Below are 24,163 nucleotides of genomic sequence, written 5' to 3' on the forward strand. Positions count from 1 at the left end.
TATTTCTGTTCATTTCTTAATATGTACCTTTCGTGCTATTGGTTCCTGACCTTCCATCAATGTGTACCAGCTGACAAGTTTGTTCCAGCCCTCAGTTGGCAACAGTATGTAATCCAATTCATCAATAAGGTGCTCCTTAAGTGACTGGGCATCACCATCTACAAAACAGAAAATAAAATCAATACAGAAAAAGAAGTAATACTACATAGCTCTAAATACTGTGGTCGAACATACTACAAATTATGTAAATTCATGAAGACTAATTCAGGTATTTAAATAATGAGTTTTGAAAGAACCTCTGAAGAGGTTCACAAACTTAAATCTAGGCATTTCAAAATAAACTGTTGCTTTACAAAGTTTCAGTATGTATAATTAGTCAACCAACAGTGTTTTAAAAAGTAACTTTTCTATTATTGAACTCTTAAAGAAATACTATACTGTTGGTCAGAGGATCCCAATGAAGAGTGTTTCCCAAATATCTTGAGTATCAGAGATCTGTCACACAGTAATAGTGATCAATTCAGCATTAGCTGATGAAGAACATTCAGAAGCAAATCAATAATCTTTCACAATACCAAAGCACATGGACTGAGAACCATGATGGAAACCACAAAAGGGTATCTCATTACTCCAGAGAGTCCACAATCTAGATTCCTCCACAGATCCAGAGTAGAGGTAGTTGTTCAGTTATGCTTCTATGATCCATTTTCAAAATTCCAGTTGGACAGGGCAGGCCAGAGATCTAGAAGCAATACTGTGAGCTGTACCTATATCACAGTCCTAACCTGAGACTCACTGATTATTATTTGGTCACTTGAATTTCCAAAGTGTAAAAAACAGAAACAAATAGTTTACTGAGTTATTTGTAAATAACTCAAAAATATAAAGAAGATTTTCTCATTCTAAGTCAGCCCTGAATTAACAAACATGGGAAGCAAAATTGTTACAGGCAGCATTTCAATGATAAAGTACTACTTTTAACAAGATACAATAAAAATCAAGAAGCAAGAGAAATGCTTTAAAAAAATATTATTTACTCTATGTACGATCAATACAAACCTTTGAGAAAAACTATGCTTCATATAGAACACAAATGAGAAAACTCTGAATTTTATATGAACTTCAATAGCTGGTACAAAGTAAGTATTAATTTTAAAGCTCAGTTTAAAAAATTCTTAGTTGTAACTTTATTAAATTCTTGATGAGACTGACTATTTGGAACAAATTTTCAGAACCCTCTGAAAATGAAACTCTCTTATGCATCATGTACTAAGTCATGTTATAGCAGATGATCATGTTATCTCAGTCAATTCTGAAAACAATCCTATAAGATGAATATCTATTTTAGATTAAAAAATACATTCAAAGAAATCAAGTAAATTGCCCAAAACATTCACACAGAAAATTGCAGGTACAATGAAAGGTACCATTATGGAAAATACTTTTATCTCAGTTGATTTTCAAAACAATATTATGAAGCAGACAGCTTCATTTTACTTAGTAAATAGATTCAGGTATTGATTAACCTGCCCAAGCTCACATACAGAAAATTGTAGGCTAGACTCAAACATGTATCTATTTACACTAATATCCGTTTTCTTTCCACTATAATCAGCTGCTTCAAAATAAATTTAGGGAAAGAAAAAAAGTTTAAAAATTAAGATGTCTATGTTATTCTCCACAATAATTCAAGAGTCTGGATAAATGATTTTATTATGTAACAGAATCAAATAGTAATTTATATCTAGTTGTTGTTTAGTTACTAAGTTGTATCCAACTCTTTTGCAACTCCATGGACAGCAGCCCGCCAGGCTTCTCTGTCCATGGGATTTCCCGGGCAAGAATACTGAAGTGGGATGCCATTTCCCTCTCCAGGGGATCTTCTCGACCCAGGGATCAAATCCATGTCTCCCACACCGGCAGACAGATTCTTTACCACTGAGCCACCTGAGAAGCCCTATAGTGGATAAAATAAAATGATTAATTTTTTAATCATTTTTAAGGGAGGAAGAACAACCCTAAACACAGAACCTCTCATTTTTGTTACTTCTGTGTTTTTGATATAAAACTGATATCAAAACTGCTGAGATTTAAAGTGTAAAATTTATTGTTGTGACATAGCAATACAAGTGTGAAATCATCATTACCAAAACAATAAACATATCCATCAGCATTTCCCCTCACCCCCTGGCCACAAAGGCTTCCCTGTCGCCCTTTTTTTTGGTGTAATCTCTCCTTCCTGTCCATCCAGGTCCACTGTCTTGTGCCCTGAAAACTGCTTATCTGTGTTTTCCAACTGTAGACTAATTTGCATTTTCTAGATTATATAAGATTGGTATGTACTGCTTTATTTGGCGTCATTTATGCTGCATCATTATCTTGAAATCCATCCATATTTTTACGTATCGGGAGTTCATTCCTTTTAATTGCTGAGTAGGATTTCATTACTTTATATGAACATTCTGTAATTTATTCATTCAGCTACTAACGGGCATTTTGGACTGTTTCCAATTTTCTCTACAAGTAACACTGATATGAACACTTATGTGTAAGTTTTCTCTTCATGTCTCTTGGGTAAATACCAAGGAGTGGAATGATTGGTTCCTATGGTAAATGTATATTTAGCTTTTTAAGAAACTGCAAGACTATTTCATTATCCAAAATAGTGTATGAAAGTTCTACTTGCTCTACAGCCTCATCAATACTTGGTATGGATTTATCTTTTACATTGTAATTTGAATCATTGTAAATGATTCAAATCATGCACAGCGGGACCTCACTGTGGTTTTAATCTTCATTCTTCTAATGACTAGTGATGTTGAGTATTTTTACATGTGCTTTCTGAAAATACCACCTTCTCTGGTGAGGCATCTGTTAAGCCTTTTGTCTATTTTTTCCACTGGGCTTTATGGAATTCTTTATTCTGCATCTATTTTATCAGCTAAGTAATTTGCAAATACTTTCTCCCACATTGTGGTTTATCTTTTCATTCTCTTAACAGTGTTATTTGAAGAAGCTTTTGTTAATGATGAATTACAAATCATCAATTTTTCCCTTTATCAATTGTACTTTTTAATTCATACTTAAGAAATCTTTGCTTAACACAGTGTCACAAAAATCTTCTAATTTTTTCCTAAGAGTTTCATAATTTTGGTTTTTACATTTAAGTCTATGGTGTGTTTTGAGTTAATTTTGTATATGGAGCTGGGTACAGGTCAAAGTTTGTTTGTTTCTGGCAAATAGATACTTAACACTCAAGCAGCATTCATCTATTTAAAAGACTTCACTGAATTTCTCTTACATTTTTATGTAAAATGAACTGCATATATGTGTGGATCTACTACTAGATCCTCTAATATGTTCAACTATTTTTTATCTCACACTATATACAAATATTAATTTTAAATTGATCAGAGACAGAAATGTAACCGCCAAAACTAAAGAACTCTTAGAAGAAAACATGTCTTTTCTGATCCTGGATTAAGTGATGGTTTCTGCAACAAAATCACAAGCAACCAAAGGAAAAAAATAGATAAACTGGACTTCATCAGAATTAATTTGCACTTTAGAGGCACCATCAAGAAAGTAAAAGACATACACAGAATGGGAGACAATTTTTGGAAATCTTGTTTGATAAGGGACTAGTATCCAGAATACATAAACAACTCTTAAAACGTAACAGTAAACAGACAAATAACCCAATTAAAACATGAGCACAGGATCTGAATATTTTTCTTTTTTTTTCTGAATATTTTTCCAAAACAGATATAAGCAGCACAGATATGACACTTAACATCATTAATCATTAGGGAAATCAAAATAACAAACAGATATAAAAATAACAAATACAAATCTATTGTTACAAAAGTAACAACAGATATCAGTTCACTGGAAAAGACCTTGGCCCTTGGAAAGACTGAAGGCAGGAGGAAAAGGGTGCTAAGGAGGATGAAATGTTTGGATAGCATCACTGACTATAAGGACGTGAGTTTGAGCAAACTCCAGGAGACAGAGAAAGACAGGGAAGGCTGGCACCACTGGGTCACAGAGAGTCAGACCTGACTTAGCAACTGAACAACAACAACCATTTCATACCTATTAGGATGGCTATAACATAAAAGAATAGACAACAATAAGTTTGGCAAGATGTGGAGGAACTGGTAACCTACTTGCTGCTGGTGGGAATATAAAATGGTGCCAACTATTTTGGAAAAGTTAGGCAATTCTTCAAACAGATAAACAGAGTTACTATATGACCAAGAACACATCTACACAAAAATCCGTACATGAACAGTTCATGAATGAATTATTCATTCATAGCCAGAAAGTGAAAACAACCCAAATGTCCATCAGTTGATGAACGGATAAATTAAACGTGGCATATCTCTATACAATGGAAAATTATCCATCCACTAAAAAAAGAATAAAATACTGATTCATGCTACATGAATGACACTTGAAAACTCTGTACCAAGCAAAAGAAGTACAATACTACGGACACGCATTGTTTGATTCCATTTAGATGAAATGTTCACAAAAGGAGAATCCACAGAGACAGAAAATATATTAATGATTGCCTAGGGCTGGGGTCTTGAGAGGGGATGAAGAGTGACTGCTAATGGATATGAAGTTTCTTTCTGGTGTGATGAAAATTTTGTGGAATTAGACAATGGTGATGGTTGTAAAACTATGAATATAAAAAAAGAAAGCCAGTGAATTACAGAATTTCAAAGGATGAATTTTATGGTGTGTGAGTTGGACATGACTGAGTGAACTGAACTGAACTGAACTGAAACTCTATCTCATATTTTAAAAAGCCTACTAGGAATGTGATTTGAAATTGTGTTGAATCTATAGACTGAGTGGAGGAATTAAACAATACTGAGTTTTCTGATCCAAAAATATAATTTCTCTCTTTATTTAGGCTTTAAATTATCTCAGCAATATCCTGTAGTTTTTAGTTTACATGTATTATAGATTTATCTGCATTTTATATTTTGGTACTATTATAAAATATGTTTTTAAAATTTAAATTCATGTTAGTTCATTTTTAGTGTACAAGAAACACAACTGGTTTTTGAGTAATGGTCTTGTATCCTATAGGCTAATTTCATTTATTAATTCTAGAAGCTTTCTTTTTGTAGATTTTATTAACTTTTCTACATAGACACAGGTATTTGTGAATAAAGGAAGACTTACTACTTTTTCCTACAGGGATCAAGACCATCCCCATGGAAAAGAAAAGCAAAAAAGCAAAATGGCTGTCTGGGGAGGCCTTACAAATAGCTGTGAAAAGAAGAGAAGCGAAAAGCAAAGGAGAAAAGGAAAGATATAAACATCTGAATGCAGAGTTCCAAAGAAGAGCAAGAAGAGATAAGAAAGCCTTCTTCAGCGATCAATGCAAAGAAATAGAGGAAAACAACAGAATGGGAAAGACTAGGCATCTCTTCAAGAAAATCAGGGATACCAAAGAAACATTTCATGCAAAGATGGGCTCGATAAAGGACAGAAATGGTATGGACCTAACAGAAGCAGAAGATATTAAGAAGAGATGGCAAGAATACACAGAAGAACTGTACAAAAAAGATCTTCATGACCCAGATAATCACAATGGTGTGATCACTGACTTAGAGCCAGACATCCTGGAATGTGAAGTCAAGTGGGCCTTAGGAAGCATCACTATGAACAAAGCTAGTGGAGGTGATGGAATTCCAGTTGAGCTGTTCCAAATCCTGAAAGATGATGCTGCGAAAGTGCTGCACTCAATATGCCAGCAAATTTGGAAAACTCAGCAGTGGCCACAGGACTGGAAAAGGTCAGTTTTCATTCCAATCCCAAAAAGAATGGCAATGCCAAAGAATGCTCAAACTACCGCACAATTGCACTCATCTCACATGCTAGTAAAGTAATGCTCAAAATTCTCCAAGCCAGGCGTCAGCAATATGTGAACCGTGAACTTCCTGATGTTCAAGCTGGTTTTAGAAAAGGCAGAGGAACCAGAGATCAAATTGCCAACATCCGCTGGATCATGGAAAAAGCAAGAGAGTTCCAGAAAAGCATCTATTTCTGCTTTATTGACTATGCCAAAGCCTTTGACTGTGTGGATCACAATAAACTGCGGAAAATTCAGAAAGAGATGGGAATACCAGACCACCTGATCTGCCTCTTGAGAAATTTGTATGCAGGTCAGGAAGCAACAGTTAGAACTGGACATGGAACAACAGACTGGTTCCAAATAGGAAAAGAAGTTGGTCAAAGCTGTATATTGTCACCCTGTTTATTTAACTTATATGCAGAGTACTTCATGAGAAACGCTGGACTGGAAGAAACACAAGCCGGAATCAAGATTGCGGGAGAAATATCAATAACCTCAGATATGCAGATGACACCACCTTTATGGCAGAGAGTGAAGAGGAACTCAAAAGCCTCTTGATGAAAGTGAAAGTGGAGAGTGAAAAAGTTGGCTTAAAGCTCAACATTCAGAAAACGAAGATCATGGCATCTGGTCCCATCACTTCATGGGAAATAGATGGGGAAAACAGTGGAAATAGTGTCAGACTTTATTTTTCTGGGCTCCAAAATCACTACAGATGGTGACTGCAGCCATGTAATTAAAAGGCGCTTACTCCTTGGAAGGAAAGTTATGACCAACCTAGATAGCATATTGAAAAGCAGAGACATTACTTTGCCAACAAAGGTTGGTCTAGTCACGGCTATGGTTTTTCCTGTGGTCATGTATGGATGTGAGAGTTGGACTGTGAAGAAGGCTGAGTGCCAAAGAATTGATGCTTTTGAACTGTGGTGTTGGAGAAGACTCTTGAGAGTCCCTTGGACTGCAAGGAGATCCAACCAGTCCATTCTGAAGGAGATCAGCCCTGGGATTTCTTTGGAAGGAACGATGCTAAAGCTGAAACTCCAGTACTTTGGCCACCTCATGTGAAGAGTTGACTCACTGGAAAAGACTGATGCTGGGAGGGATTGGGGGCAAGAGGAGAAGGGGACGACAGAGGATGAGATGGCTGGATGGCATCACTGACTCGATGGATGTGAGTCTGAGTGAACTCCGGGAGTTGGTGATGGACAGAGAGGCCTGGCGTGCTGCGATTCACGGGGTCACAAAGAGTCAGACACAACTGAGCGACTGATCTGATACAATCTGTATGTCTTCTACATTTTCTTTTTGCTTTATTAAACACTGTCTAGAACCTCCAGTACAATCTTGGCTTAAAGAGTTGAGAGTAGGCATCCTTGCTTTTCCCTGATTTTAGAGGGGAAGCATTCAGTCTTTCACTGTTGAGTATGTCATCTGTAGATGCCCATTTTCATAGATGCCCATTCTGAGGTTGAGGAAGTTTCTTTGTATTTTACTCTTTTATATAGTATTTTGGTAATGTTTTTTCTATATACCTATCCTCTTTATTTTTGGACTTGATTTACTAAAATTCTGTTAATAATAGATGCATCTATGCTCATCAGGGGTATACTGGTTGAGAACTTTTTTTTCTTGAAATGTCTCTCTTAGACTTTGGTATCAAAGTAATGCTGGTTTCACTGCATGAAGCAGTCTCTCCTAATTTTTGAAAAGAGCTTTTGTTGAATTGGCATAATTCTCTTAAACAGTACTGGTAGAATTCACTAGTGGCACCATCAAGGTCTGATGTTTTCTTTGTGAGGAAATTTTAAACTACAAATTCAACTTCTTTAATTGATATAGGGCTCTTCAGAAAATTCATTCTTTTGGAATGAGCTTTATGAGCTTTATTAGTTTTCATCTTTGAAGAAGTATTTCTTTATTGTCCTTTTGCTATTTGTAGATTTCTATACAGATGTTACCTCTCTTGTTCCTGATACTGGTAGCTATGTCTTTTACCTTTCTTTTTGGAGGAAATGATGCTGAAGCTGAAACTCCAGTATCAGCCACCTCATGTGAAGAGTTTACTCACTGAAAAAGACCCTGTTGCTGGGAGGGATTGGGGGCAGGAGGAGAAGGGGACGACAGAGGATGCGATGGCTGGATGGCATCACTGACTCGATGGACATGAGTCTGGGTGAACTCCGAGAGTTGGTGATGGACAGGGAGGCCTGGTATGCTGCAATTAATGGGATCGTGAAGAGTTGGACACGACTGAGGGACTGAACTGAATTGAACTGTGATCAAACTAGGTCTTTATAAATTTTATTATCTTCATAAAGAACCAGTCTTTGGTTTCATTGATTGTCTCTATTTTTCTGTTTTCCCTTTATTTGATTTCTGTTCTGAACTTAGTATTTCCTTTCTTCTGCTTGATTTAATTTGTTCTTATTTTTAGTTTTCTGAGTCAGAAACCAAGGTCACTGATTTGAGACCTTTTCTTTTCCTTATGCACGTTAAATGAGCTATAAATTCCTCTCCACTTACTATTTGCCTTCCACAAATTTTGATATGTTTTGTTTTCACTTTCATTTAAAATACTTCTTAATTTCTTTGAGTTCTCTTTGATCCATGAGTTATACAGAAGCATGTTAAGTTTTCAAACAATTGAAGATGTTTTACCTCTCAGTTATAACCTTTCCTTTTCCTTATACATGTTAAAAGAGCTATAAATTACCCTCCACATACTATTTATCTGCCTTCCACAAATTTTGATATGTTTTGTTTTCACTTTCATTTAGTTAAAAATACTTGCTAATTTTTTTGAGTTCTCTTTGACCCATGAGTTATGCATAAGTATGTTAGTTTTCAAACACCAGGACGTTTCACCTCTCAGTTATTATCCCTCTGTAGTAAGAAAACATACTTTGTATGATTTAACTCCTGCTAACTTTACTGAACCAGGTTTTATGCATAATACAGTTTATCTAAATGCTTCATGTGCACACCAAAAAGAATTTTCATTCTGCTGTTGTTCAGTGGGAATACAGTAAGTCCTCTACACATGAACAAGTTCCATTTCAAGAGTGTGTTCATAAGTCCAATAAGGTTAGCCTAGGTATCTAACACAACTGGCTACACAGTACTACACTATAATAGATTTACAACACTTTCCACACAAATAATATTTAAAAACACACAAAAAATAAGGAAAACATTTTTAATCTTATAGTACAGTACCTTGAAAAGTATAGTAGTACATAGAGTACAACAGCTGGCATACAGGGGCTGGCATAGAGTGAACAGGCAAGAAGAGTTACTGATGGAGGCAGGAGAGGAGGTGGGAGATGATAAGAGCTGAAAGACTGTCAGCAACAGGAGGCAGAGGGCAAGGTGCAATGTCACTCATGCCTGATGCTGATGACACGGGTTCTGGGTCCTTGCCCGATTCAATTCTATCTACCCTGTTGAAAAAACAATCCAGTGATGTCTGGGTAAGTAGTTCTCTTTTTTCTTGTCACAGATGACAGAGTAGCACTGGACTGCATTCTGAACAGCAGTGGCACTTGGGCCCCACACCTCAAAAACTAACAGTGCCTCCTCAAATAAAGAAAACCCTTTGCCATTTTATGTGTCATTAATCTCTTTGTTCTTCGGTTATTTCTTCTTCCTCTTGTCTCTCTTCATCCTTTCTCTGGGCCTCCAATTCCATCAGGTCTTTATTAGTAAGCTCCTCATTTTGCACAGCAAGGTCAATGAGGTCATCCTCTTGCAGATCTAGCTCCAATTTTTTTCCTGAGGGTCACTAAGTGGCTGAAGACCTCTTTTGATTCTTTGTCTACCTTCTCAAATCCATGAAAATGATGAATAAATTGTGGGTAAAGGTTCTTCCAAATCCCATTCATGATGACAACTAAATATCACACCAAGCAAAGTCAATGTTTTTTATGGGTTTGTACATGGTACAGCCCTTCCAAAACTGTTGCAAGGTGGTTCCTGATTTGTCACTTGCCTTTATTGCCTGACAAAAAGTGCAATGCGAATAGTATTTCTTAAAAGTCCACAGGCTTTTAACCCCCTGGTCCACAGGCTGGATAACTGACATAGTATTTGGTGGCAGATACACACTGGGATGAAAGTCATCCATGAATGACTTTGGAGGGTGGCCGAGAGTATTGTTGAGCAGCAAAAGAATGCTGAATGGGATGTCTTTCTTCAAGCAGTATTTCTCAACTCTGGGATAAAATGGTGGAAAAACCAATCCTGGAAAATGGCCTGTGTAACCCGGGCTTTGGGGTTTCTCCACACAAAAGGAAGAGAGTCCCTGTCTGTTTTTAAAGGCTCTTGGGTTCTCTGGATGAGAAACTAAAAGATTCTCTGGCTTCATACTGCCAGAAGCACTGCCACCAAACAAAGAGAGTTAGCCTATCCTTTAGTGTTTTATAGCCTGGCATCAACTTTTCTTTCTTACTGATATAACTTTGGTCTGAATTCCTCTTCCAGTACAGTCCTCGCATCCACATTAAAAACCTGCTATAGTAAATACATTCCTTCATCAATAATTTCTTAAAGCATTTTAGGAAATTTCCAGGCAGGTACCATACCTACACTCACTGCCTTGGCACTTACCTTTACATTGTAAAGCTTCGCTCTAGCCTTGAATCGATAAAAGCATGGTTGGCTTTAAAAGATGTGCCTTCTGATTTTTCACCATGTTTCTTCTTCAAGTCTTCATAAGGCTTTTAACTTTCTCTTGCATCAGCATTAAACTGAGAGCAACTCAGCTGACACCGATCCTGCATTCACATACTGAGAAGTTTCTCCATCTCCTCCATTACTTTTCCATGCTCCTTTGGTATTATTGTCAACATCATTGGCATGGCATACTTCACATGTCCAAGACTGAATGATTCATGTTATAAGAATAAGTGATCTTCACCATCTTTTTGCCTTGCTCCACTCTCTCAATTATTTTCACTTTTGTTTTCATTGTTATTGCTTGGTGCTTCTTAGCAGTACCAGCTACATCACCGCTGCTTTTATGCTTGCTTCTGAACATCCTGGGCTTGAAAAAAAGATACTGCACCACTGTACTCTATACAGTACTTTACAGTAAAGTACACAAAAGCACAACCACTTGTAAGAGGATGCATGCATGTAACAACGTATTCCAGACACATGAACCAACTTATATGACTGGATATGTGAATGCATGTACTTTGAAAGTTCGCGGTTAGTATATAGGGAACGTACTGTATTCTATAAATGTCAGGACAAGCAGATTGATTTATTTCCTTTCTACTTTTTTGTCTACACTTTTTCTATTATAAGAATAGTACTGAAATATCCATTATATAATTGTGGATATTTTTCTATTTCTCCTTGTGGTTCTGGTTCTGTCAGGTTGTACTCTGCATATTTTCAAGTAACACCATTAGATGGGTATATATTTTTAGGATTATTATGTTTTCTTAATGAACTGTCCTGGCCCATTTACGATTATGAAATGCACTTTTATTCCTGATAATGTTCACTGTTCTAAATCTCAATGTCTGATATTAAAATGGCCACTCCAGCATTCTTTTGATTATAGTGTTGTATGCGTTCATTTCAGTTCAATCACTCAGTTGTGTCCGACTCTTTGCAACCCCATAGACTGAAGTTAGTATGTGTCTTAGTTTTCTACTGCTAACAAATAACCATAGTAGCTTAAAACAATACCTATTTATAGTCTCATAGTTCTGTGGGTCAGAACTTCAGGTGAGTTCAACTGGGCTTTCTACTTCAGTTCAGTCCCTCAGTCGTGTCCAACTCTTTGTGATCCCATGAATTGCACCAGGCCTCCCTGTCCATCACCAACTCCCGGAGTTCACCCAGACTCACGTCCATCGAGTCAGTGATGCCATCCAGCCATCTCATCCTCTGTCGTCCCCTTTTCCTCCTGCCCCCAATCCCTCCCAGCATCAGAGTCTTTTCCAATGAGTCAACTATTCGCAGCAGGTGGCCAAAGTACTGGAGTTTCAGCTTTAGCATCATTCCTTCCAAAGAAATCCCAGGGCTGACCTCCTTTAGAATGGACTGGTTGGATCTCCTTGCAGTCAAAGGGACTCTCAAGAGTTTTCTCTAACACCACAGTTCAAAAGCATCAATTCTTCTGCGCTCAGCTTTCTTCACAGTCCAACTCTCACATCCATACATGACCACTGGAAAAACCATAGCCTTGACTAGATGGACCTTTGTTGGCAAAGTAATGTCTCTGCTTTTCAATATACTATCTAGGTTGGTCATAACTTTTCTTCCAAAGAGTAAGTGTCTTTTAATTTCATCGCTGCAGTCACCATCTGCAGTGATTTTGGAGCCCACAAAAATAAAGTCTGACACTGTTTCGCCATCTATTTCCCTTTCTACTTAGGGTCTTACAAAGAGGAAATCAAGATGTCAGACAGGCTTCTCTCCTATCTGAAGGCTCTGGGAAAGAATCTACTTCCAAGTTCATTCAGATTGTTGGCAGAATCTAGTTCCTCATGGCTGCAGGTATGAGGTGCCTGTTTTCTTGCTGGCTATAGGCACAACCATTCTCTTTGTCCCTAGATGACACCTGTATTTCTTTTCACATAGTCCCATTTTCAAATCAGCAATGAGTTCTTCTCATGCTTTAAATCCTAACTTCTATAGTTACCAGCCAGAGAAAGCTCTGCTTTCAAAGGGCATGTATGATCAGATAAAGCTCACTGGGATAATCTCTGTTTTGTCATATAACATAAATAATCACAGGAATGATATCTTATTCTCAGGTTCCACTCACACTCAAAGGGGAGATGGTTATATAAGAGTGAGGATGACTGGAGGTTAGTCTTAGAATCTTTCAATCTCTATTTGTACTCTGTATTTAAGGTGGGTTTCTGGTAGACAGTATACAGTTGGGTCTTTATTTTTTAATCCATCTTACAGTCTCTACCTCAAATTTACATTAAATACAATTGTTCATAGAGTTGGGTTTAAATCTACCATCTCACTTGCTATTCACTTTTTATTTCTTTCATTTGCTTTGTGTTCTTCTCCACTTAAAAAAAATTTTTAAACGTTGCTATTTCTCCTTATTATGCATTATATTTTCTGCTTCTTTGCATTCTGGGTACTATTTGTTTGGATCCAAGATATTAAAAATTTTATCTTGTTGGATGGATGTTGGATATTTTTGTATTCCTGCTTCCCAGGTGGCATGTGGTAAAGAATCTAATCTGCCTGCCAATGCAGAAAACCCAAGAGACACGGATTCAATCCCTGGGTGGGGAAGATACCCTAGAGGAGGAAATGGCCACCCACTCCAGTATTTTTGTCTGAGGGACAAAAATTCCAGGGACTGAGGAGCCTGGTAGGCTACAATAGATGGGGTTGCAAAAAGTCAGACACAATTGAGCGCGCACGCGCGCGCGCACCCACACACACACACACACACAAATACTTTTGTGTTCTGTTCTGAGATGCAGTTAAGTTACTTGGAAATAGTTGCTTTTGATTTAGAAGGACAAGAGGATTCATTTTGCCCTTCTATAGAGGCAAACCCATTCTCTGCAGTCTACTCCATGATTTATAACGTTTTCCACTCTGGCTACTGTGAACACATTATTCTTGCTCCTTTATGAGTGAAACTGAGGGTACTCATCAGTTAGATCCATTAAACTGTAATTTCTTAATGAACAGTGAACTGTAACATGCCTTCACTGATCAAACTCACTTTGATTGTTTTTACAAAAACTCGCATGTCCTCCAAGTTTCATAAAGTCTAAAAATAAGATACTTTCCTGAGATGTTTTTCAGGAATTTGAAATCAGCTGCGTTCAGTTCTAGGTAGAGCTAAGATTAAAACCACTAACTGTCCAACTGGGCTTGTATGAAGTGTCCACTTGGTGACCTTTTGACGTGAAAGGGCCCACAATTCCACCCTCAGAACATGCTAACGCCTCCATTTTCTGAACATGTGTCTTATGGACAAGCAAGCAGCTTACCTGCATCTGCACAAGAATGACTCACTTTTTTCTTATCATCAATTACCCTTCCCCATGCTCTGCATACCTTGGACTACCCTGCTTCTTTATTTCCACAAATACCCTGAGTCCCTTGCTATCAGGTAGGTGGATTTGAGAGTTGTTCTCCCCACTCCTCACTTGGTTGCCTCACAAATAAATCCTTTCCCTGCTGCAAACTTTGCCATGTCAGCATCTGGCTTGTAGCACATCTGGCAAATGAACCTGATTTGGTCACATGAACCTAAATGATTGCTCTAATTCTTTGGACAATTCTTTTCTTGGCTTTGGGTGGCTTGTCACACACATGCACTAGTCAATTGTCAGCTGAAGACTTACAAGAGTCTTCAGTGGTTTCTGTAGATCTCTAGGTCTCTCTCTCTCCTTACGTGCTACTCATTCCTCTCTGGTTCTCTGCCCTGGAAACTCTGGCTGTCTTGGTCTCCCTGGACTCCAAACTCTTTTCTCAACTAAGGGAGGTTGCCAGGCTTTGCATGGGTCTCCCCTTTTGTGCTGTGCCTTGGAAACTCTCTCAATACAGTAAGCTGAGGAAAACACAGGGCTCATTTCATTTGTTTCATACTTCTCAGGGATCACTGTTCTTCAATGCCTGATGTCCAATGTTTTGAGAACCACGATTTCATATATTTTGTCAGGGTTTTGGTTCATTTAAATGGAAAGATAAGTCTGGTCCTTGTTATTCTACCTAGGCCAGTAATGAAAGTTCTAGTACTTAGGTTTTATTCTCTTTAAATGTTACCAGAGTTTTAGAAGAGCTGACAAGTATTAATAGTAAGGGTTGTAGAAAAAAAATCCAAAAATCCAAGAAGGTAACATATACCACTGCTCCCCAATTAAAGAAGTTACGTGTCTGTTAGCAAAATAATAACACAATAGAGCATTTCCCCCAAACAGTAAGATAGTGCTATCTAGTCTTAAAAGCTAATAAACCCTTTTTACATCATAAATGACAAAACTTGTCATAATATAGAAAACTAATTATGACAAAATAATCTGAATTCATTAGGTCAAATCTATAATATAGTCGGCCCTCTGCATCCACCGGGAAGAAAAACATTCCAGAAAGTTCCAAAAACTAAAACTTGAATTTGCTATGTAACATCAACTATTTACATAGCATTTATATTTTGTTAGGTATTAAAAGTAACCAACAAAAGACTTAAAGTTTATGGGAAGACATATAGATTATATGCAAATATTATGCCATTTTATATAAGGGGCTTGAGCATCCATAGATTTTAGTATCTGAGAGGGGTCGTGGAATCAAACCCCACATGGACACCAAGGGATAACTATATAAGAAATTTCTGATTTATCAATTTATTTACATTAACATTTTCCACATTATATATGTTGACCATAACATATTAAAATGAACACATTTACCAACTTGATTTAAGGAAATAATACCTCTAAGAAGCCCAGAGTTATCAATGGGTCCAGGATAAACGTTTTGATCTCCCATCTGGTATTTGTCCCAACTGTCAAAGCCAACATACTTTTTCCACTGTTTGAACCAGCGACTATCGACTAGGTACCTAAAAAAGAAGAGAAATTGGTAAAAGAAAATATCAAGAACGTTAAGAATAGCAGAAAAGCTATCTTTTTTTTTAATATATATATTTTTAATGTGGACCATTTTGAATGAATTACAATGTTGCTTCTGTTTCATGTTTTGGTTTTTTAACTGCAAGGCATGTGGGATCTTAGCTCCCCAACCAGGGCTCAAACCTGTATCCCCCACGATGGAAGGCGAAGTCTTAACCAATGGGCCACCAGGGAAGTCCCTCTATTTTTTATATTTCACTTTATATCAAAGTACATATCTATTTCAAAGGATTACTGAGAATAACTAATGCCACAGTTGTAGAAGAGAAATATTTCACTTGTGTAAGGTATTATTTCTATTGTTCTATAAAATATCTACTACAGACAACTACTGACATACACATTAAACAAAAAATCCTTAATAGAACTTTTAAAAAAATGCAGTAGCTGTTCAGCACAATATGTGCCAACTGAACAAAAATTCAAATGACAATGACAAGCGTCAATCAAGGTAAAATTTTACATGCAACATGGTAAAATGTTAACATGAAAAATGGTTCTTTTGCAAAAAACTTAAAAATACAGTATGCTAATTGTATATGTTTTACTGTATCTTTCAGGGAGTAAGGAAAGCAATTATTAAAGGTTTGGAAGATTGATTTTAGTAATTATAATCAAAGTTTTAAAAGAAACTTTAAAAATATCTAGCTTCTTTACTAACAGAAGTTGATAGCAACAACACTGTCTCCCACTGTTTCTTGTACATAAGTAAAATTCGCTGGGGCAAGCAACTGGTTTTTAATTGATTTCAAAAGTATGAAACCAAGCACTATAACAATTACTGAAACTATATTCACCCTATTTTCAAATATCTAAATTAGCTTTCTCATCAGATGACCAGTTACAGAAAAAGTAAAATAATAGTCTCTAGCAAAGAAAGCATAAAAAATTATTATTCTAAAAAAACCATAGAAATTTATTTATATTATATATACCATGCTTTGCCACTGGTTCATAATTATTTTAAAATTCTTTTCAGAAACATTTTCCCTCACAGTTAACTAGGCTCAATCACAAACAAAAGCAAAGGTTAACAAGATGTTTAAAGTCCACGTGTGTAGCCAAGTTTTTTAGAACATCATTCCAATGCTTCCATGCTTACAGTACTATTCATAGAGCCCTGTAGGAATGAAATGCTATCTTTATGTCTGAAAATACTTGAAGTAAAGGCACCAACCTAACAAAATCCCACAATTTTTAAGGAATATTCATCAGCAGTTCGATTTCCTAAAAATGGGTAAGGTAGAAGAATTATCTATACATGAGTATTCCAAACATACTATCAGGGTCATACAATGGAATGCCCCCAAGTTGTAGATTTTGATCTACGAGGAAAAAAGAGAATTGAAAAACTAAGTTTTAAGAAAACCCTGTTTGTAAGATAAACAAAATAGATTAGACTAGCAACATCTTTATATGTTAAACTGAATAAAGAAAATTAGACTTAACTGTATGTGTGCACGCGTGCTCAGTTGTGTCTGACTCTTTATGATGCTGAGGATGGTAGCCCGCCAGGCTTCTCTGTCCATGGGATTTCCCAGGCAAGAATACTGGAGTGGGTTGCCATTTTGGTCTCCAGGGGATCTTTCTGACCCAGGGATTGAACCTTCGTCTCCTGCATTGGCAGGCAGGTTCTCTACCTCTGAGCCACCAGGGAAAGCCAATGAAACATGAGGGAAGCAGAAAACACAGGAGTATCTATTACGGAAATAACGTGCAGTCTTCTTAGGTATACTCTTGAAATTAGATAAAGTGGACATATAAATGAAAAAAAAAAAATTCTAAGACATTTACATGGATTTGTTGTACTGTAAAAACTTTAATCTATTATAGACCTGCCCCAAACACAAGATTCCTCCATTTTAATTCATAAAAGCCTAGGACAAAACCAACAGCTCACCAAGATTTTAAGTGAAGAAAGACCTAAATTTATTATACATTTTCAACAGCACTCTTAATCTTTGATACGTTATTAAGGTCCAGATGCACCCAACTTCTGAGTTCCTTTTTTGAATAGTTTTAACTATTTGTAAAGGTTGATATTTCATGGGTTTTATTCTTGAAATGGCAATCTTTACAAATAGTTATACTTGATTTTAAGATGAAATCTAAAATCGGAAACTTTGCCTAATAGGTCTTGCATGATCTGATCTGCTCCTACCTCCCTCTTTAGTCTTAACTAGTACCATTTTTCTTTTTGCTGAGATCTAGTTCCTAGACATACTATTTTCTGCCTCACGGTTCCTTCTGCCTCAAATATTTTCCTACTGCTCTCACCACCTAGTTAACTCTTATTATCTTTGAGATAATTTAAACATCACTTTTCTCAGGGAATCCTTCCATAAGCTTCTCCCCATTTCCTGTTAGTTTGGAAAAGAAAATACAAGATGGCAATCTCAGTTTACTAGCTCTCAAGACTCTCTATTTAGTTACAAGGATTACTTTAACAATAACAAAATAACTAACATTTGAGCTTTACTCTTGGGCAAGGCAAGTACTTCTAAGTACTTTAATGTACTGACTCACTTACTCCTTTAATTACCCAATGAGGTAGGCATTCCTATAATTTCACAGGCACATAGAAATTAACTTGCCCAAGGTTACAAAGTTAGTGCCAGACCTGTGATTAAGAAAATGTGTTAGCAGCATAGGGAGAAGCAAAAAGACCAATGAAAGCACAAAGAAACAAGAACCAGGCTCAAGTATTCAACATTTGTGGAACTACGCTACATGCTAAAAGCATCATTACAAACCCATGTAGAAAGATCTGGATATATATACATGGAAAAAATTAATTAGAGCTCTACACCTCACATATATAGTCAGTTCTACTTGAAAAAGTTTAAGAAAACCTGAATGTGTTAAACATGACTGATATAAGGGAACAGTAACACAAAGTCTGCGTATGCTTAAGTACTACTTCACTCTAGTGCGAGGACTAGGGTAAAGCAAGTGAGATGCCAAGGGACCCCAACAGGGAATGTGTCCTTCTACACCCTAGGAGCCTTACTTGTCTCAGCCTAGCCCTAACTCCAAAACAAACACTAGATAAATGTGGACAACTACCCAGCTATACTGAGTGGCACAGGTATGCACAAAACATACATTTTTACATCTACTTACAATCACCATGTGCATTATGAACTACACACTCCACATCTGTTACAATTTCTTGGCGCATTTTGGATAACCTTCCTTCTACCATTTCACAATAACTTACAGGCTGCAATGTTTCTGAATCCCACTTCAAGCAAATTTCCTTTTTTTCAAAATAAAAATGACATATTTTTTGTGGTATTAGTGTATTATTTAACCTTTAATAAATGTAAAACTATGCTACCATTTTTATTAGGTATCATGGGTCGCTGCCAAGAAATTTTCAAGTGCTGTGCCCCAACACTATTTTTCCCATATGCCCTGTGGGTTTTACTGCATGGTTTTGCTTATAGCACAGTGATTTTCAGGAAACATGCTCTGTTACAGCAGAAACTGTACAAAAATAAATCATAGTTGGATTAAAAACATAAATGTGAAAGCAAAAATATAATTTTTTAAAAGATAATGGAGAAAACTCTTGTTACTTCAGAATATAGGAAGAGTAAACACAAAAAGCAAAAACTCTTAAAAGTAAAGGTTGATAAAATTGCAAGGTTAAAATGAAAAGCTTCTGTTTAACAAAGGAACCAAGTAAAGAAAGACAGAGATTGGGAAAAATACTGCCTATAACCAACAAAGGATTAGAATACATGAAAAACTCCTTTAATTTAAGAAGAAAAAAAGGACAATACACAGGACATCAGAATAGCCTCGATATCTATATCATTAGCAATGTAAAAAATACAAATTAATATCATACCACCGCGTTTGCATGAAATTGGTGAACACACAAGCACACGTACATGTGTCAATAATATTGTGTGGAGAAGATGTGTAGTAACTACAGCTCATAAACTATCACTTAGGGTGTAAACTAGAATCCTCATTTTGGAGAATAATTCGGCAAATTCATTAAAGGTGAAGATGTGCATACTGCAGAATCACATATTGTCATTGCTAAGTCTTATAAGAAACTCTTGCACATATTTACAAGAATACAACTTGTAATGCAGTTACATTATATATAACACAACATAATTAGCAAATGGAAAACAGGAAAAGCTCCCTAATACCCACTATTCCTATCACGACATATTATACAAAAACTGAAATGAAAAATACAGCTGCAAGTATTAACATGGATAAATCTCAAAACTGCAATGTTGAATAAGAAAAACAGAAGCTGCAAAAGGATACATGTAATATAACACAAATACATTAAGATACAGATATGCACACACAGTACAACTATAGAAAATTTTTAAACATGTGACAAATAATAATATTCATAGATTCATGTATACATATTGAAAATATAAGTAAAGGGAATAATAAAAATCCATTTCTGGATGGTGGCTCCCTGTGGCAAGAGAGGGAAGGGGTTAGGATGAGTGAAAACAGGTACAGGGAGATTCAACTGTATTTGTAAAGCTTTTCTTTTTTAACTAACAGAGGTTTACACAGCAGTTTTGTTACATTTTTCTTTGTATTCTGTTTTCTGAAATAGTATACTTAATATGGGAGAAGGCAATAGCCACCCACTCCAGTACTCTTGCCTGGAAAATCCCATGGACAGAGGTGCCTGGTGGGCTGCCGTCTATGGGGTCGCATGGAGTCGGCCATGACTGAAGCAACTTAGCAGCAGCAGCAGCAGATGACATACATCTTTTCCTTTTGTGAGCTCCTCAAGATCAGATGCCATGTCACATGAACCTTTGTAATTCCAGTCCCTCACTCAATTCCTGACCCAAAGCAATTGGTTAATAAAAATTTACTGAATGAATGAATAAAACTGCTTCTGGATATGCTTTTATTTACCAAACTAACTTGCTACTATGTATTAGCTTAACAATATCATTTCCTGAATACTCAGTAACACTTTAATAGTCACCAGTTGAAACTTGATTTCCTCTCATGTTGCACAAAATAACACCCTATTTGACATTTTTTGTCATTGTGTTTATAAATCTTTCTTATTTGACATCATTATTTTAAATATTCATATAAGTTGCCTAAGGGTTAGTTTTCAGAGAAGGCAATGGCACCCCACTCCAGTACTCTTGCCTGGAAAATCCCATAGATGGAGGAGCCTTGGAGGCTGCAGTCCATGGGGTCACTAAGAGTCAGACATGACTGAGTGACTTCACTTTCACTTTTCACTTTCATGCACTGGAGAAGCAAATAGCAACCCACTCCACTGTTCTTGCCTGGAGAATCCCAGGGACAGGGGAGCCTGGTGGGCTGCCGTATATGGGGTCGCACAGAGTCGGACACAACTGAAGCGACTTAGCAGCAGCAGCAGAAGCATACTTAATATGATTAATATGTTTCCTATTTAATACAGAATAACCGTTTATATGGGCTTCCCTGGTGGCTCAGTGGTAAACAATCTACCTGCCAATGCAGGAGACACAGGTTTGATCTTTAGGTCACGAAGATTTCCAGAGAAGAAAATGGCAACCCATGCCAATATTCTTGCTTTGGAAATCCCATGAACAGCGGAACCTGGCAGGCTATAGTCTATGGGGTCACAAAAGAATTGGACACGACCTAGCAACTAAACAGTAACAATGGTTAATGTACAATCTTCATATACATGCACAAAATGAAAGAGTCAAACATACAGACTATGAATAATGTTGCAGTCAACCAAGCTGATAGCAAACGAGATTTCAAGCATAAAAACGGGATAAAAATGTGTACAGGAAAATGTATAAAATGCACAGCTTTAGTTTTATTACTCTTTACTTTTTAAAAGAAATTCATTATTTTCTATTATTATTATTTTCTATTACCTCATATTTATTTTATACTATCTCTTTGAAAAGAAAAGACCCTGATGCTGGGAAAGATTGGAGGCAGGAGAAGGGGATGACAGAGGACGAGACGATTGGATGGCATCACCAACTTATTGGACATGAGTTTGAGCAAGCTCCAGAAGTTGGTGAAGGACAGGGAAGCCTAGCATGCTGCAGTCCATGGGGTTGCCAACAGTCAGACACAACTGAGTGACTGAACGATGACAAATCTCTTCCAAATCCAACAGATTAATTTCCATTCAGTTCAGTTCAGTCACTCAGTCGTGTCTGACTCTTTGCGACCCCAAGAATCGAAGCACGCCAGGCCTCCCTGTCCATCACCAACTCCCAGAGTTCACTCAAACTCATGTCCATCGAGTCGGTGATACCATCCAGCCATCTCATCCTCTGTCATCCCCATCTCCTCCAGCCCCCAATTCCTCCCAGCATCAGGGTCTTTTCCAATGAGTCAACTCTTCGCATGAGGTGGCCAAAGTATTGGAGTTTCAGCTTTAACATCAGTCCTTCCAATGAACACCCTGGACTGATCTCCTTTAGAATGGACTGGCTGGACCTCCTTGCGGTCCAAGGGACTCTCAAGAGTCTTCTCCAACACCACAGTTCAAAAGCATCAATTCTCTGGCGCTCAGCTTTCTTCACAGTCCAACTCTCACATCCATATGTGACTACTGGAAAAACCATAGCCTTGACTAGACGGACCTTTGTTGGCAAAGTAATGTCTCTGCTTTTGAATACGCTATCTAGGTTGGTCATAACTTTCCTTCCAAGGAGTAAGCGTCTTAATTTCATGGCTGCAATCACCATTAGATTCTAAGAAAAAGTTACATAAACCTTGAAGAATTTTCTTTAGAAAAACATGACTTGTTTCCAAATTGATCAAATTATGAATCTGATATATAGTAATGCATTCATTTTCAAGAAATTATTTCCTTTTGTTAACTAGAGCAACTACTAACTAAGCCAGAAAGGTGAAAATGATTGGTTGACATCTCGTAAGAAAAGAAAAGCACAAAGTACAAAAATACAGATTATTACCCTTGTTATCTGGGAAGATATGTAAACCAAACAATCAAAAAATTCTAAAACTGACATATATACTGACTTTAAGCTGATCAAGCTTTAGTACCAAATATTAAACTTACCAAATATTAAACTATAGACTTGCAACCATCCTGCTGCTGCTGCTGCTAAGTCGCTTCAGTCGTGTCTGACTCTGTGCGACCCCATAAACGGCAGCCCACCAGGCTCCTCTGTCCATGGGATTCTCCAGGCAAGAACACTGGAGTGGGTTGCCATTTCCTTCTCCAATGCATGAAAGGGGAAAGTGAAAGTGAAGTCGCTCAGTCGTGTCTGACTCTTAGCGACCTCATGGACTGCAGCCTACCAGGCTCCTCTGTCCATGGGATTTTCCAGGCAAGAGTACTGGAGTGGGGTGCCATTGCCTTCTCCTGCAACCATCCTAGGTTCAACTAAATACTAACATGCAAACACCTAGATAGCCCAGAGTAATTATTAACCTCTTTATGATAAACAAATTTAAGTTTCTTACACAAAAAAGTTAGTATCATACAGATGAAACTGAGGATGAAATATTTCTGAATAATATTGAGCCATCTGACTGTGTTCCTATATAAAAAGCTATGAAGTAAACGTACCAAAATATGCTCAAGATCATTTCAGCTTTTGGGTGAGGCTTCGGACTGTGGCTGAATCACTATCATTTCCTGTTTCAGGTGAAAAGTGAAAGTGAAAATCGTCCAGTCGTGTCCAACTCCTTGCGACTGCATGGACTATACAGTCCATGGAATTCCTCAGGCAGAATACTGGAGTGGGTAGCATTTCCCTTCTCCAGGGGATCTTTCCAACCCAGGGATTGAACCCAGGTCTCCCGCATGCAGGTGGATTTTTTAACCAGATGAGCCACCAGGGAATACAAAGGACTTTAATGATGATGCCTCACATTTCTCACTACCCAAAAGGCCTGTTTTCGTTCCAATCCCAAAGAAAGGCAATGCCGAGGAATGCTCAAACTACCGCACAATTGCATTCATCTCACACACAAGTAATGCTCAAAATTCTCCAAGCCAGGCTTTAGCAATACACGAACCATGAACTTCCAGATGTTCAAGCTGGTTTTAGAAAAGGCAGAGGAACCGGAGATCAAATTGCCAATACACACTGGATCATCGAAAAAGCAAGAGAGTTCCAGAAAAACATCTATTTCTGTTTTATTGACTATGCCAAAGCCTTTGACTGTGTGGATCACAACAAACTGTAGAAAATTCTGAAAGAGATGGGAATACCAGACCACCTGATCCACCTCTTGAGAAATCTGTATGCACGTCAGGAAGCAACAGTTAGGATTGGACATGTAACAACAGACTGGTTCCAAATTGGGAAAGGAGTACATCAAGGCTGTATATTGTCACCCTGCTTATTTAACTTCTATGACAGTACATCATGAGAAACGCTGGGCTGAATGATGAAGCACAAGCTGTAATCAAGATTGCCGGGAGAAATATCAATAACCTCACATATGCAGATGACACAACCCTTAGGGCAGAAAGCGAAGAGGAACTGAAGAGCCTCTTGATGAAAGTGAAAGAGTGTGAAAAAGTTGGCTTAAAACTCAACATTAAGAAAACTAAGATCATGGCATCTGGTCCCATCACTTCATGGGAAATAGGTGGGGAAACAGTGAAAACAGTGGCAGACTTTATTTTTGGGGGCTCCAAAAATCA

At 37.3% G+C, this 24,163-nt stretch overlaps 1 protein-coding gene across 2 annotated transcripts in view; it reads right to left on the minus strand.

Annotated features, from left to right (window-relative positions):
- The window catches only part of USP15 (ubiquitin specific peptidase 15), a 134,866-nt gene that overhangs the window by 93,609 nt on the left and 17,094 nt on the right, over window positions 1–24,163 (minus strand). For both annotated transcript variants that reach the window (XM_086400243.1, XM_086400242.1), the window contains exons 2-3: window positions 15,310–15,437; window positions 28–158 (exon numbers count right to left, since the gene is read on the minus strand). In XM_086400243.1, the coding sequence (XP_086256369.1) occupies window positions 28–158; window positions 15,310–15,437 (259 nt within the window). The remainder of the gene's footprint in view (window positions 1–27; window positions 159–15,309; window positions 15,438–24,163) is intronic.

The sequence above is a fragment of the Bos grunniens genome, chromosome 5 (assembly GCF_055505025.1).
Source record: "Bos grunniens cultivar Pamir isolate PY7600 chromosome 5, Bosgru_T2T1.0, whole genome shotgun sequence".
Taxonomy (NCBI): domain Eukaryota; kingdom Metazoa; phylum Chordata; class Mammalia; order Artiodactyla; family Bovidae; genus Bos; species Bos grunniens.